Source organism: Oncorhynchus kisutch, unplaced genomic scaffold (genome assembly GCF_002021735.2).
Source record: "Oncorhynchus kisutch isolate 150728-3 unplaced genomic scaffold, Okis_V2 scaffold711, whole genome shotgun sequence".
NCBI lineage: Eukaryota > Metazoa > Chordata > Actinopteri > Salmoniformes > Salmonidae > Oncorhynchus > Oncorhynchus kisutch.
The window spans coordinates 223960-240132 of record NW_022262656.1 but is presented as its reverse complement, the minus strand read 5'-3'; the positions used below and the strand labels follow the sequence as shown (position 1 = coordinate 240132).

At 45.0% G+C, this 16173-nt stretch overlaps 2 protein-coding genes and 1 pseudogene across 2 annotated transcripts; all 3 read left to right on the top strand.

Annotated features, from left to right (window-relative positions):
- Nucleotides 1-8247: 8247 nt before the first annotated feature.
- LOC116361477 (uncharacterized) lies at nt 8248-9625 on the top strand (the record flags this gene model as incomplete). Its single annotated transcript, XM_031815953.1, has 1 exon — nt 8248-9625. A coding segment is annotated over one exon (1320 nt), but the record flags the coding sequence as incomplete, so codon positions are not given.
- A 970-nt stretch (nt 9626-10595) lies between these two features.
- LOC109882153 (uncharacterized) lies at nt 10596-11477 on the top strand. The gene has a single exon (XM_031815952.1). It carries the CDS (start codon nt 10620-10622, stop codon nt 11421-11423), a length of 804 nt encoding a protein of 267 aa, XP_031671812.1. The 5' UTR covers nt 10596-10619; the 3' UTR covers nt 11424-11477.
- Nucleotides 11478-14747: 3270 nt separating this feature from the next.
- On the top strand, nt 14748-14923 carry LOC116361480 (uncharacterized; annotated as a pseudogene).
- The last annotated feature ends 1250 nt before the right edge of the window (nt 14924-16173 follow it).

Here is a 16173-nt window from a genome sequence, read left to right as displayed (position 1 = left end):
AAAGGGGAAAAAAGGATTCTGCTAGTCTGTAGTGAGTAATCGCAGGCCTGTTTTCCAGAAGTTATTTTCGGTCATAGAAGATGGTAGCGGCAACATTATGTACAAAACAAGGTTTAAAAAACAAGTTTCAAACAACGCAAATAAACAATCGACTGGGGGCATGTAAAATGTCTGCCATCTTCTTCGGGGCCATCTTACAGTAACTTTTTGTTCAGCACTTTTGAAATGTACAGCGACAGAATTCAGAACATGGGCCTTTCTTACAGTATTCTCTGCACACAAAGTCAGAACCGTAGGATAAATAAAGGGGCATATAAGCAGACATTTAAAGCTCAACAATATTCAATAATTACATTTCTCTAGAACAGGCTATAGAGAGTTCTGTTCTGACATGTGCACCACAAGTTGCACAATTTATGCAGCAGCATACAAGATATCTTTGGATTCATTCATTTTGTCATCAAAGTCCGGCATTCTCTGGATTTATGGTGCTTTCAAGACAACTGGGAACTCAGCAAAAAACAAGGTTAAATCATGTCAGTGATCTTCAGATCGGAGCTCTAGAAAGAGGCCTGAGTTCCCGACTTGCAATTCCGAGTTATATGACCATTTGAAATGTATTTTCCCAGTCTCAGCCCCGAGTTTCCTGTTGTTTTGAGCACGGCAGAAGTCATGCTGGATTGACAGCATGGCCAATGTTGAATGTTTATCTGTTTAAGCTTGGAAAAGAGACCGTTAAACCCAAACCCACTCCACTGAAAAGCAGGCTAGTGATTGCTTTGCAATGCTTGGAGTTAGTCACTGATTCCTTCCAAACCACTCATTGTTGAATATGCGTTTGCAATTTGTGTAATGTTTATGGCCGATGAGCACAAGTTTTAACTTCTCTTCATATGACAAGGATTAAAAAGGATTTCCCTGTAGATTGTTGATTTGATTCATGACTGCTAGATAAGATTTTGAAAGTATGATGTTGCCATGATCAGTCCAATCAGAGCTACTGTAGATATTTAGTATTTTTATTAGGATCCCCATTAGCTGTTGCAAAAGCAGAAGCTACTCTTCCTGGGGTCCACACAGAACACAGAACACGGAACACGGAACATAATACATTATGACATAATACAGAACATCAATAGACAACAACAGCTCAAGGACAGAACATATATTTTTAAAGGCACACGTAGCATACACATCAATACACACAAACTATCTGCGTCCAATAGGGGAGAGGCGTTGTGCCGTGAGGTGTTGCTTTATCTGGTTTTTATTTGACCAATATGAGATGGGAAGGAAGTTCCATGCAATAATGGCTCTATATAATACTGAACGCTTTCTTGAATTTGTTCTGGATTTGTGGACTGAAAAAATCCCTGGTGGGATAAGTGTGTGTGTCAGAGTTGTGTGTAAATTGACTATGCAAACAATTTGGGATTTTCAACACATTGTTTCCTATAAAAAGAAGTAATGCTGTTAGTATCTCAGCGCTTAGCCAAGAGAGATTGGCGTGCATGGTATTTATATCACCCGTCTGATTACAATGAAGAGCAAGATGTGCTGCTCTGTTCTGGGCCAGCTGCAACTTAACTAGGTGTTTCCTTGCAGCACTGGACCACACGACTGGACAATAATCAAGATTAGACAAAACTAGAGCCTGCAGAACTTGCTTTTTGGAGTGTGGTATCAAAAAAGCAGAGCATCTCTATTTATTATTGACCTCTCCCCATCTTTACAACCATTGAATCTGTGTGTTTACAATCTAAGGTAATGCCAAGTAAGTTAGTCTCCTAAACTTGTTCAACAGCCATACCATTCATTACCAGATGTAGCAGAGGTCTAGAACTTAATACAACGTGATTTGCGGTCATTTTATCTGTGGCCAATGACCTTGCGCCTTCTTGGATGGCACTTCTAATGTTATGGCAGCGTCCAAGGGGTTTGAATTTTTGAGCTCTACCCTTAGATTTAGTGGTGAAGTACAGTGCTTTGGGGAAGTATTCAGACCCCTTAACTTTTTAAACATTTTGTTAAGTTAGTCTTATTCTAAAATGGATTAAATAAAAATAGTTTCTCAGCAATCTACACAAAATATGCCATAATGACAAAGCGAAAACAGGTTTTTAGAAATGTTTGCAAATGTATAAAAATAAAAACAAGTATTCAGACCGATTAATTTAAGGAGAGGTTTTTTTATGTCACATGGTCTGTGAAGACTCCAAGCATCATTTCATCAATTATGGACAACTCATGAACTAGGATTTAAAACATGTTTTGATTCAACTCGTATTATATTGAATGTAGGCTACCTGTTCTGCGTGTGTAAAATTGGCTCGGCTGAGAGGGTAGGCAACCTGTTCTGTGTGTGTTCAGGTGTGTTAAATTGCCCCGGCTGAGAGGGTAGGCAACCTGTTCTGTGTGTGTTCAGGTGTGTTAAATTGCCCTGGCTGAGAGGGTAGGCTACCTGTTCTGTGTGTGTTCAGGTGTGTTAAATTGCCCTGGCTGAGAGGGTAGGCAACCTGTTCTGTGTGTGTTCAGGTGTGTTAAATTGCCCTGGCTGAGAGGGTAGGCAACCTGTTCTGCGTGTGTTCAGGTGTGTTAAATTGCCCTGGCTGAGAGGGTAGGCAACCTGTTCTGTGTGTGTTCAGGTGTGTTAAATTGCCCTGGCTGAGAGGGTAGGCTCCTGACAGTGGTGTAGTCCTAGTTGGGGGTAAATGCCATTTTACTCACCTTTTTCAGTTAAAATGCTTTCAAAGTAAAGTGGGAGCATTGCTTTTTTATTAGTTTTCTGACCGGCAGTCAGTTTACCCACCGATGTTTTCTGACCGGCAGTCAGTTTACCCACCGATGTTTTCTGACCGGCAGTCAGTTTACCCACCGATGTTTTCTGACCGGCAGTCAGTTTACCCACCGATGTTTTCTGACCGGCAGTCAGTTTACCCACCGATGTTTTCTGACCGGCAGTCAGTTTACCCACCGATGTTTTCTGACCGGCAGTCAGTTTACCCACCGATGTTTTCTGACCGGCAGTCAGTGGCTACTAATAGGCCTATTCTGAAGTTCATGGCACATTGTAGCCCAGTCTAATAAATTCACCTTGTTAGGGTGACCATCCTGTTTTTCCCAGGACACTTTCAGCGACCTGTACGCACTCGTTGGCTGGCCCACGCGTCATACTCGTCGCCAAACCCACTGGCTCCAGGTCATCTACAAGTCTCTGCTAGGTAAAGCCCTGCCTTATCTCAGCTCACTGGTCACCATAGCAGCACCCGCTCGTAGCACGCACTCCAGCAGGTATATCTCACTGGCCAATTCTTACTTTGGCCGCCTTTCCTTTCAGTTCTCTGCTGGAACAAACTGCAAAAATCACTGGAGCTGGAGACTCATATCTTCCTCACTAGCTTTAAGCACCAGCTGTCAGAGCAGCTCACAGATCACTGCACCTGAACATAGCCCATCTGTAAATAGCCCATCCAACTACCTCATCCCCATACTGTATTTATTTATCTTGCTTCTTTGCACCCCAGTATCTCTAATTGCACATTCATCTTCTGCACATCCACCATTCCAGTGTTTAATTGCTATGTTCTAATTACTTCACCACCATGGCCTATTTATTACCTTACCTCCCTTATCTTAACTCATTTGCATTCACTGTATACAGACTTTTTGTTTTCTTTTGTTCTACTGTATTATTGACTATGTTTTGTTTATTCCATGTGTAACTCTGTTGTTGTATGTGTCGAATTGCTATGCTTTCTTGGCCAGGTCGCAGTTGCAAATGAGAACTTGTTCTCAACTAGCCTACCTGGTTAAATAAAGGTGAGATAAATAAAAATATATGATCAACAGAGAGTAGCAGCAGTGTAAAAGAGGGGTTGGAGGGGGCACACAATGCATATAATCCGGGTAACCATTTGGTTACCTGTTCAGGAGTCTTATGGCTTGGGGGTAAAAACTGTTGAGAAGCCTTTTTGTCCTAGATGTGGCACTCCGGTACCACTTGCCATGCGGTAGTAGAGAGAACCGTCTATGACTGGGGTGGCTAGGGTCTTTGACAATTTTTAGGGCCTTCCTCTGACACCGCCTGGTGTAGAGGTCCTGGATGGCAGGCAGCTTTGCCCCAGTGATGTACTGGGCCGTACGCACTACCCTCTGTAGTGCCTTGCAGTCGGAGGCCGAGCAATTGCCGTACCAGGTAGTGATTGTGGTAGCAGAATCAGAATCCTTTAGGTAACATTTATTTAAAAAATGTCTTATTCATTTTCTAAGTATGCTTATGTGGGAAAAGTTACTTTTCCCATTGGGGAGAGGTTAGTCCTGTCTTCTTATGGGAATGTGTCTAACTATTTACATGTCCCCTCTGAGGTTGCCCTTATCTTGATTTAGTATATGGCCTAGGAGGCTCACTGTCTCCGTGAGATGGGATGGGAGTATCTAAAATGACAATTGATATATACCATTGGATGAGGTAATGTCTTGGTCCTAAGTGGTACCAGGAATGAGATAAGAGCTTCGTTTAGGAGACCAAACTGAACGATAATTTATAGCTAAATACTGTCTGGCGATGGGATGCTCCTCTCTCAAGTAAAATTCTTCCTTTGTGCAGTTTTCCTAAGACCTGTGGTTTGGCATGTCGACTAGGGGTAGATCTTTGCTATAAAGGATCTCAGTTGCCATTATGTTGACACTCTCAGAGAATTCATTTATAGACACTGAATTGATCTGAGAGTCACAGGGCTATGGTGAAGCTCATATTTATTAAAGATGGACTTTATGATAACTCTGACTTGTGCGTGGTTTGCTCTCTCATGATTTGGTAATACAGGAAATTTCCACGACATGATGCAACCGGTCAGGATGCTCTCGATGTTGCAGCTGTAGAACCTTTTGAAGATCTCAGGACCCATGCCAAATCGTTTTAGTTTCCTGGGGGGAATAGGTTTGGTCATGCCCTCTTCATGACTGTCATGATGTGCTTGGACCATGTTAGTTTGTTGGTGATGTGGACACCAAGGAACTTGAAGCTCTCAACCTGCTCCACTACAGCCCTGTCAATGAGAATGGGGACGTGCTCGGTGCTCCTTTTCCTGTAGTCCACAATCATCTACTTAGTCTTGGTTACGTTGAGGGATAGGTTGTTATTCTGACACCACCCGGCCAGGTCTCTGACCTCCTCCCTATAGGCTGTCTCGTCGTTGTCGGTGATCAGGCCTACCACTGTTGTGTCGTCTGCAAACTTAATGATGGTGTTGGAGTCGTGCCTGGCCATGCCTTGTTCAGGTACAGAACGATGGCGCTCTTGCTGCAGGTGATTCCCTGATCCACGTATACAGAATGGTGTCGTCTGCGTAGACATCTGGCCCTTCTTTGGACACAGTGTTAACGAACCTCCAAACGAGCTTCAATGCTATACAACACTCCTTCCGTGGCCTCCAACTGCTCTTAAACACTAGCAAAACTAAATGCATGCTTCCCGCCCACACCCGCCTGACTAGCATCACTACTGTGGACGGTTATGACTTAAAATATGTGGACAACTACAAATATCTAGTTGTCTGGCTAGACAGTAAACTCTCGGTTACTAGTCCAATGCTCTAACCACTAGGCTAGTCTCCTGCTGCCCCAATAAATGGAATAAACGTGGTGAGTGAAAAACTTGATGAAATAGTCTACCCTACCCGGTATCTTATTGATTTAGCAACTTTTCAGAGTACGCTGGCAACTTTTCTTTCAAACAGCACCTAGCAACAAATTTAGCTACTTTTAAAATGTATTTCGAACTTTTGAAAGTGACTCAAACGCTAAAATGCATTCTCCCTCTAAATAACACAAAACCGATTTTCTCTGTCACACACTCCATCACAACACACGTGTCTGGCTGCAAAAGTGCAGTGTGAGTTACATGCAGCAGGCACTCAGCTCGTGCACAGGCAGCAGCAATTTCAGCAAATTGCAAATCATTGTTGGCTGACAGCAGCAGCAGTAGTACGAGTTCGACGAGACAAATGTTTGATCTAGAACAGAACTTACAACATCAATCAACATTTCTCAATCAAAATTGTACAGCCAGAAGTACAGAAAAGAGTGTGACTCTGTACCTTTAAAGGGTGTCTGAAGCCAGTAATTGGGGATGATTGTCGGCATTCTGTGCCTACTGCAGATCAGATCTGCTTGCAACAATGTATGACATCAAAAAACATTGCAAACATTTGCAAAGCATATAAATAAATCAAAACTGTACAACCTACACAGTCTACATTACCACAGTCTACATTACCACAGTCTACATTACCACAGTCTACATTACCACAGTCTACATTACCACAGTCTACATTACCACAGTCTACATTACCACAGTCTACATTACCACAGTCTACATTACCACAGTCTACATTACCACAGTCTACATTACCACAGTCTACATTACCACAGTCTACATTACCACAGTCTACATTACCACAGTCTACATTACCACAGTCTACATTACCACAGTCTACATTACCACAGTCTACATTACCACAGTTGGTTATTAAGAAAGTGGATAACTGCAAAAGCGCAGAAGCTACTATATGCCATTGCAGAGCATTGTTCGCTGCTAGCATGCCACCATTTAGGTATGGCTTGCAAAGCTGCCTTTTCAGATTCTGTGGCAGCAACAAACTTCCATATGCACCGCACCAAGTGCACAGAAATTATTAGGGGAGTACTGGCTCCTTATTTTCTCCAAAGGGTAACATCAGATGTGGGGGATGAGAAGTTCAGTCTCCTTTTGGATGAGTCCGCTGACCAATACCTGGGTGTGGTGATTCGGTATTTCAGTGCTAAAAAAAAGAACCGTTGTGTCCACATTTCTCGGGCTGGTTGAATTGGAGGGGGGCGATGCCAGATCAATAGCAAAGGTGGTAGTTGAGTTTCTTGAGAAGTGTAACCTTGAAAAAGAGAATCTTCAGGGGTTTAAAGGAAGAATGTGCATTGCCCAATTTGGTTCTCATCCGCTGTGTTATTCTTTACAATTGGCTGTCAGTGCAGTATCCAAAAGAAACCATCCCTAGGAGGGTTGAGTACTTAATCAGGGAAACCTACAACTGGTTTTCAATTTCCTCAAAACGGCATGAGGCGTACAAAGCAGTGTATGCCACCATGAATTGTGGCCAGAAACCCCTGCAGATCACAAGTGTGTCACATGTTGGCTAACGATTAAGCCTGCGGTAACTCGTATATTGAGCCAGTGGGAAGAACTGAAACTCCACTTTGAGTTGACCAAGGCCAGTGAGCATTGCTACATGGCGGATGTGCTCCATGCCACCTACATGGACAAGATCAACTATGTCTATCGGACATTCTTCAAATCAATCCTGTCCAACGTACAAGTTGCAGTGATGTCATTTGAGGGAGATCAAACAGATCCTGTCAAGCTTTTGGACAATCTGGTACATCTCTTAACATCAATTTGCAGCAGAGTAGTCAACCCTATGGCAAAAATGGATGTCCTGAAGGATCCCATTGATGGACATCTCAGCCCATCACCATACCTTGGGTAAGTTTTTGAGAGCATGGTGTACCAACTCAGTCTTGCGCCAGAGGACAAAAAGGTCATTCGGAGACGGTGCAGCAACTACATTGTTGCTTTAAGCAAGGAGCTGCAAGCAAGGCTCCCAGACAACATAGAAGCCTTGCGAAACATGGCCTTGTTCAGTGTTAAGGAAACGCCAAAGCACAATAAAGGCACCACTGAAATTATTAAAGTAGTTGAGCTACTGGGATACCAGCCCCAAACAATTGATCAAATTGTTTCCCAATTGAGAAACATCCATCTGTTTAGGTGGAACTCAACTGAAAATACAGTTGAGTTTTGGAGTGAAGTCAATAACTACACGGACTCTTCCGGGTCAAATCCATTTGAAGAACTGTGCAAAGCTGCACTCGCTGCCCTCTCCTTGCCACACTCAAATGCGGAGTTTGAACGGCTGTTCAGCCAAATGAGTGTGGTCAAGTCAAAGTTAAGAAATAGAATGTCACTGCACACTCTCAACTCCATACTCCTGGTGTGGTATGGACTGAAGCTGGCTGGTGATACCTGTTACCAGCATAAACTACCAAGTGAAGTTCTGCAGCAGTTTGGCACCACAGCAGCGTACAGCTTCAAGGCCTCTCCATCCTCCTGCTGGTTCCAGCTCCGTGACAATGCAGTTGGACAGTGAAGATGAAGAGGATTTCCTTGCCAATCTATGATTCATCATATTATCCTCTTACAGGAAATGGGAGGATATGTGGCAGCACGGGCCCTCCATTTGGAGTGGTTCCAATTTTAACAAGAACGACGGTGTTGCCATTTTAATCAACACCCCACAGGTGGTGGTGAAGGGGAGCACGGTGGTGGTAGGTGGGCGTGCTGTTTTAGCCAATTGTACTTTTATGGGGAGGGATTTTAACGTGCTAAATGTGTATGGTTTTAACGATAAACATGACCGGTGCACACTTTTAGAAGACCTGCAGTCCCACATGCTAGGGAGGGATCCTCTAGTGGTGGGTGGGGATTTTAACTGTGTTTTAAGTAGAGCAGACAGGAGAGGGGCAGGAGGGGATTTTAAGGTGGACAGGTCAAGTGTTTTATTGCAAGGGCTGTGCAGGGATTTTAAACTGACTGACTGTTTTAAAACCCTGCATCCAAGAGAGGAGGGCTTCACCTGGACCAGTGGTGACGGCACCAGAGCCTCTCGCATTGATTATCTGTTTACCCGGGACTGTCCCCCAACTGATGCTAGAATAACCCCTGCTTTATTCTCAGATCACGTAATGCTGACGTGCACCCTTTCACTATCTTCGGGTGTGACTGTGGGAAGAGGGCCCTGGAAACTGAACTGCTCCCTTCTAGAAGATGATATAGTTAGTCAGTACACGGAGCAGTTCAGCCAGTGGCAGATGCTACAGGACTTCTTTAGAGAGATAGGAACCCTTCTAGAAGATGATATAGTTAGTCAGTACACGGAGCAGTCCAGCCAGTGGCAGACGCTACAGGACTTCTTTAGAGAGATAGGAACCCTTCTAGAAGATGATATAGTTAGTCAGTACACGGAGCAGTTCAGCCAGTGGCAGATGCTACAGGACTTCTTTAGAGAGATAGGAACCCTTCTAGAACATGATATAGTTAGTCAGTACACGGAGCAGTTCAGCCAGTGGCAGACGCTACAGGACTTCTTTAGAGAGATAGGAACCCTTCTAGAAGATGATAGAGTAGTTAGTCAGTACACGGAGCAGTCCAGCCAGTGGCAGACGCTACAGGACTTCTTTAGAGAGATAGGAACCCTTCTAGAAGATGATATAGTTAGTCAGTACACGGAGCAGTTCAGCCAGTGGCAGACGCTACAGGACTTCTTTAGAGAGATAGGAACCCTTCTAGAAGATGATAGAGTAGTTAGTCAGTACACGGAGCAGTCCAGCCAGTGGCAGACGCTACAGGACTTCTTTAGAGAGATAGGAACCCTTCTAGAAGATGATAGAGTAGTTAGCCAGTACACGGAGCAGTTCAGCCAGTGGCAGACGCTACAGGACTTCTTTGACACATGAGCACAGTGGTGGGAAATGGTGAAGGGAAGGACGAGGACATTCTTTAGAGAGATAGGAACCCTTCTAGAAGATGATATAGTTAGCCAGTACACGGAGCAGTTCAGCCAGTGGCAGACGCTACAGGACTTCTTTAGAGAGATAGGAACCCTTCTAGAAGATGATATAGTTAGCCAGTACACGGAGCAGTTCAGCCAGTGGCAGACGCTACAGGACTTCTTTGACACACGAGCACAGTGGTGGGAAATGGTGAAGGGAAGGACGAGGACATTCTTTAGAGAGATAGGAAAGAAAAAAGCAGAAAAAATATATATGCGTGGTGGGACTGCAAAAGCGACTGGAAAGGTATTTTAACCTATGCCAACAGGGCCTTGATTTTAACCAAGAAATTAAAGAAGGAAATGGCACTTTTAGCAGAACAGAAAAGCAAGGGGGGTATTTTAAGAAGTAAAGAAAGGGAATTAGAAGAGGGGGAGAAGTGCACTAAGTACTTTTTTAAGAAAATAGTTAGTAAGGGTAGGTTAATGAGTGGTTTAAAAAATAAAGATGGGGTTTTAAAAACAGATACAGAGGGAATAAAATAAGTAGTCAAGGATTTTTATGGGGAACTGTTTGGGGTAAAAGATGTATGTGAAGAGACCATGGGGGACGTTTTAACCGACATCGACAAGACCCTACCCAACACAGACGACCTGATAAAAGACCTGACGAGGACAGAAATTGACCAAGGACTGAAACATTTTAAGAGGGGTAAATCACCGGGGTAGGACGGCCTCCCTTTGGAGTTTTATTTGGCCTTTTGGGATGTTTTAGCCGACGAACTTCTGCCTGTTTTTACTGACTTAGAACATCTTGACAGACTACCTGACAGTTTTAGAGTGGGGATCGTGACTCTTTTATATAAGAAAAATGACAGGACGGACCTGAAGAACTGGAGCGATAACCCTTTTAAACTTTGATTGTACACTTTTTACCAAGGTTTTAACAGCCAAGTGCGTCTTTTACATGGACCGTGGGCAGACCCAGACTTGACCAGACTACCTCTGACAGTCAAAATGACGGACATAAGGGTACTGGGGGTAAAGTTTGACCGGGAGGGAGGAGGGAGCGGTAACTGGAGTGGGATCCTGGGGACAGTAAGACAGAGAGTGGGTTTTTGGGGACTACGACAGCTGACTTTTGAGGGCAAGGTTTTAATCATTAAAGCTGTGATTTTACCTGTGCGTTTATTAATCAGTTCTGTTTTTATTCCCCCTCAAAGGAGTATTTTAGACCTGGAGCGGAAGCTTTTTTACTTCCTGTGGGGAGGCAAGTGGGAGAGGCTGAGGAGGGAGGTGGTCAAGAGGCCCATGTCCAAGGGGGGGGAAGGCTTGCCTGACCTCTACTTGTTCCTGGGCAGCCGCTACACAGCGTTACATCTGACTCTTGCCACCTCCCCAGTCAACAACAAGACTCAGGCCCTCGCACGGTTCTGGCTGGGATCTTACCTCAGGACTCTGATACTGATCCCAGTCGACCTGCGAGCCCCAGTCTCTTTCCTGCTACCCCCGCACTACGTCCAGCTCCAGAAGTGTTTAAGACATTTTAAACTGGAAAAAGAAACAGTCCCAGTTTTAACTAAACACCGCTCTCTTCTCTCTCTTGTGCAGGATCGGGAACCAGTGTGTCCAGTGCGCGGGCTCGCTCTAGGCGAGCCCACAACGGTCTGGCGCAACGTGGCCCATCCTGCTCTCCTGAATCGGCATCGGGACCTGTCCTGGATGGTCGCCCACGAGATCCTCCCGGTCAGGGCCGTTATGCACTCATGGCGAGGACATCCGCGTGCCCCCGACCAGGCTGCGGCCAAGAAGAGTCGGTGAGGCACATGCTCTGGGAGTGCAGAGCTGCCAGGGACCTGTGGAAGGAAGCAGGCCTCCTGATCACCCTGTGTCTGCCAGCAGGGGAGGACCAAACGACCACCCCTCATCACTGTCAAACGCTCCCTAAAACACTTCTGTGAGCAGGCCTTTCTAATCGACCTGGCCCGGGTATCCTGGAAGGACATTGACCTCATCCCGTCAGTTGAGGATGCCTGGTCATTCTTTAAAAGTAACTTCCTCACCATTTTAGATAAGCATGCTCCGTTCAAAAAATGCAGAACTAAGAACAGATATAGCCCTTGGTTCACTCCAGACCTGACTGCCCTCGACCAGCACAAAAGCATCCTGTGGCAGACTGCAATAGCATCGAATAGTCCCCACGATATGCAACTGTTCAGGGAAGTCAGGAACCAATACACGCAGTCAGTCAGGAAAGCTAAGGCCAGCTTCTTCAGGCAGAAATTTGCATCTTGTAGCTCCAACTCCAAAAAGTTCTGGGACACTGTGAAGTCCATGGAGAACAAGAGCACCTCCTCCCAGCTGCCCACTGCACTGAGGCTATGTAACACGGTCACCACCGATAAATCCATGATTATCGAAAACTTAAACAAGCATTTCTCAACGGCTGGCCATGCCTTCCGCCTGGCTACTCCAACCTCGGCCAACAGCTCCGCCCCCCCCGCAGCTACTCGCCCAAGCCTCTCCAGGTTCTCCTTTACCCAAATCCAGATAGCAGATGTTCTGAAAGAGCTGCAAAACCTGGACCCGTACAAATCAGCTGGGATTGACAATCTGGACCCTCTATTTCTGAAACTATCCGCCGCCATTGTCGCAACCCCTATTACCAGGCTGTTCAACCTCTCTTTCATATCGTCTGAGATCCCCAAGGATTGGAAAGCTGCCGCAGTCATCCCCCTCTTCAAAGGGGGAGACACCCTGGACCCAAACTGTTACAGACCTATATCCATCCTGCCCTGCCTATCTAAGGTCTTCGAAAGCCAAGTCAACAAACAGGTCACTGACCATCTCGAATCCCACCGTACCTTCTCCGCTGTGCAATCTGGTTTCCGAGCCGGTCACGGGTGCACCTCAGCCACGCTCAAGGTACTAAACGATATCATAACCGCCATCGATAAAAGTCAGTACTGTGCAGCCGTCTTCATCGACCTTGCCAAGGCTTTCGACTCTGTCAATCACCATATTCTTATCGGCAGACTCAGTAGCCTCGGTTTTTCTGATGACTGCCTTGCCTGGTTCACCAACTACTTTGCAGACAGAGTTCAGTGTGTCAAATCGGAGGGCATGCTGTCCGGTCCTCTGGCAGTCTCTATGGGGGTGCCACAGGGTTCAATTCTCGGGCCGACTCTTTTCTCTGTATATATCAATGATGTTGCTCTTGCTGCGGGCGATTCCCTGATCCACCTCTATGCAGACGACACCATTCAATATACTTCCGGCCTGTCCTTGGACACTGTGCTATCTAACCTCCAAACGAGCTTCAATGCCATACAACACTCCTTCCGTGGCCTCCAACTGCTCTTAAACGCTAGTAAAACCAAATGCATGCTTTTCAACCGTTCGCTGCCTGCACCCGCACGCCTGACTAGCATCACCACCCTGGATGGTTCCGACCTTGAATATGTGGACATCTATAAGTACCTAGGTGTCTGGCTAGACTGTAAACTCTCCTTCCAGACTCCTATCAAACATCTCCAATCGAAAATCAATTCTAGAGTCGGCTTTCTATTCCGCAACAAAGCCTCCTTCACTCACGCCGCCAAACTTACCCTAGTAAAACTGACTATCCTACCGATCCTCGACTTCGGTGATGTCATCTACAAAATTGCTTCCAACACTCTACTCAGCAAACTGGATGCAGTTTATCACAGTGCCATCCGTTTTGTCACTAAAGCACCTTATACCACCCACCACTGCGACCTGTATGCTCTAGTCGGCTGGCCCTCGCTACATATTCGTCGCCAGACCCACTGGCTCCAGGTCATCTACAAGTCCATGCTAGGTAAAGCTCCGCCTTATCTCAGTTCACTGGTCACAATGGCAACACCCACCCGTAGCACGCGCTCCAGCAGGTGTATCACACTGATCATCCCTAAAGCCAACACCTCATTTGGCCGCCTTCCGTTCCAGTTCTCTGCTGCCTGTGACTGGAACGAATTGCAAAAATCGATGAAGTTGGAGACTTTTATCTCCCTCACCAACTTCAAACATCTGCTATCTGAGCAGCTAACCGATCGCTGCCGCTGTACATAGTCTATCGGTAAATAGCCCACCCATTTTTACCTACCTCATCCCCATACTGTTTTTATTTATTTACTTTTCTGCCCTTTTGCACACCAATATCTCTACCTGTACATGACCATCTGATCATTTATCACTCCAGTGTTAATCTGCAAAATTGTAATTATTCGCCTACCTCCTCATGCCTTTTGCACACCAATATCTCGACCCGTACATGACCATCTGATCATTTATCACTCCAGTGTTAATCTGCAAAATTGTAATTATTCGCCTACCTCCTCATGCCTTTTGCACACAATGTATATAGACTCTCCTTTTTTCTACTGTATTATTGACTTGTTAATTGTTTACTCCATGTGTAACTCTGTGTTGTCTGTTCACACTGCTAAGCTTTATCTTGGCCAGGTCGCAGTTGCAAATGAGAACTTGTTCTCAACTAGCCTACCTGGTTAAATAAAGGTGAAAAAATATATAAAAAATAAAAAACACCTCAGCTCGTGCTGTATGGGCCGAAGGCCTATTCCATCAAAGGCCTTCACAAAGTTCTGGCCCACCCTCACGTGCCTGAAGGAAGAACTGTGGTCCTCACGCATCCTGCTGGTAGGGAAAAGCGTAGAGACCACCCCCCAGGCAGTGGCCATGGTAGCCATGGAAGCCCTGGGATGGTATGGAAGGAAGGGGGCCTCGACCCCAGGCGAAGGGTCCCCCACAACACCCTAGGTCCCGGCGGCCAGTTTGCGAGTTTGATAAGGACTCACCCCGTTCCTGTACAAGGCACCGAAGACAGCCTTTTAACAAAGTGACTTTTTAACATGTTTTTCGTGTCTTAAAAAATGTTTGACCTTTGTTAGATCATTAGTACACATTTTAAATGGCTTTTACAGATTTGATGTTTTTACAAGGAAAGTACTTTTATTCATGGTTGTTTTCATTGGTTTTAACAACATGTACTTTTAACAAATTTAAATGTAACTTTCAAATGCTGTTTTATACCTTTATTGCCGTTTTTATGTGTATAAATGATGTAAAAAATGTATGAGCTGTTTTTAAAGGAAATGTGTCAATAAAACTTTTCCAAATAAAAAACATCTGTTCTTATCAGTTTAATATCTGATACGTCCCCTATCTGGGGACCATATATTACATTGATTTTTGGAATAGGGAGATGGAATAGGGGCTTGCTCCGTCCACTCCACGCATCGACCTGGTATTGCAGTACCTCCAGGAACGGTGCACCCCCTTTCATTGTAAAGAGAAATCGGACAGAGGAAACAGTTGCTTCGTTGGTCTGTATTGTATTTTCACATTGAGCAACTTCATTTCAATATCAATGATGGCTCGATAGTGCTGGTCAAATCGGTCACCGTTTTATTGACTACGATAGCTGTTGGGAATGGGGTGCGTTCATTTTCCAATCAAAGATTTTTCGTCACGTGCACGGGATACTTACTTGCAAACTTTCCTCAACAGTGCATGATCAAAAATATACACACATAGCTCAGTAATAAAGTAGTTAAACATTTTTTTTGTTATGATTGGAAATCTATACAGTAGAAGACTATACAGAATAAACTATGAAATGTGCTAAAGTCATGTACTGGTAACATGGACTGTCTGTTAGAGTTGCGTAAATTCAAATCTGGTATCAGGATAAATATAACAATGAGTCACCGATTTTATACTATGTATTTTTTATTAGCTAAGTAATAAATGGCAAATGCAACTTTCGTATATACGGGCTCACTGTAATACCACGCAGGGCAGAACAGAGAACTGACAGGATGTATGTAAACAGTATTCTTTATACTGTGATAGACAGTTCCAACCCGTCTGTTGGCCTATCACAGTAGAGACTGGGCGTGGTTTAAACTTGCTCAGCCTATTGCAGGCGCTCAGGCGGGTCCCTGCCTCTTGGCGCTTCTGTTGCAGCTTAAGCCCCACCCTCTTCAACATATATATCAACGAATTGGCGCGGGCACTAGAAAAGTCTGCAGCACCCGGCCTCCCCCTGCTAGAATCCGAAGTCAAATGTCTGCTGTTTGCTGATGATCTGGTGCTTCTGTCACCAACCAAGGAGGGCCTACAGCAGCACCTAGATCTTATGCACAGATTCTGTCAGACCTGGGCCCTGACAGACCTGGGCCCTGACAGTAAATCTCAGTAAGACCAAAATAATGGTGTTCCAAAAAAGGTCCAGTCACCAGGACCACAAATACAAATTCCATCTAGACACTGTTGCCCTAGAGCACACAAAAAACGATACATACCTTGGCCTAAGCATCAGCGCCACAGGTAACTTCCACAAAGCTGTGAACGATCTGAGAGACAAGGCAAGAAGGGCATTCTATGCCATCAAAAGAAACATAAATTTCAACATACTAATTAGGATTTGGCTAAAAATACTTGAATCAGTCATAGAGCCCATTGCCCTTTATGGTTGTGAGGTCTGGGGTCCGCTCACCAACCAAGACTTCACAAAATGGGACAAACA

Coding starts and splice junctions, on each gene's coding strand:
- LOC109882153 (XM_031815952.1), top strand. CDS start 10,620: ATGACGGACATAAGGGTACTGGGGGTAAAGTTTGACCGGGAGGGAGGA.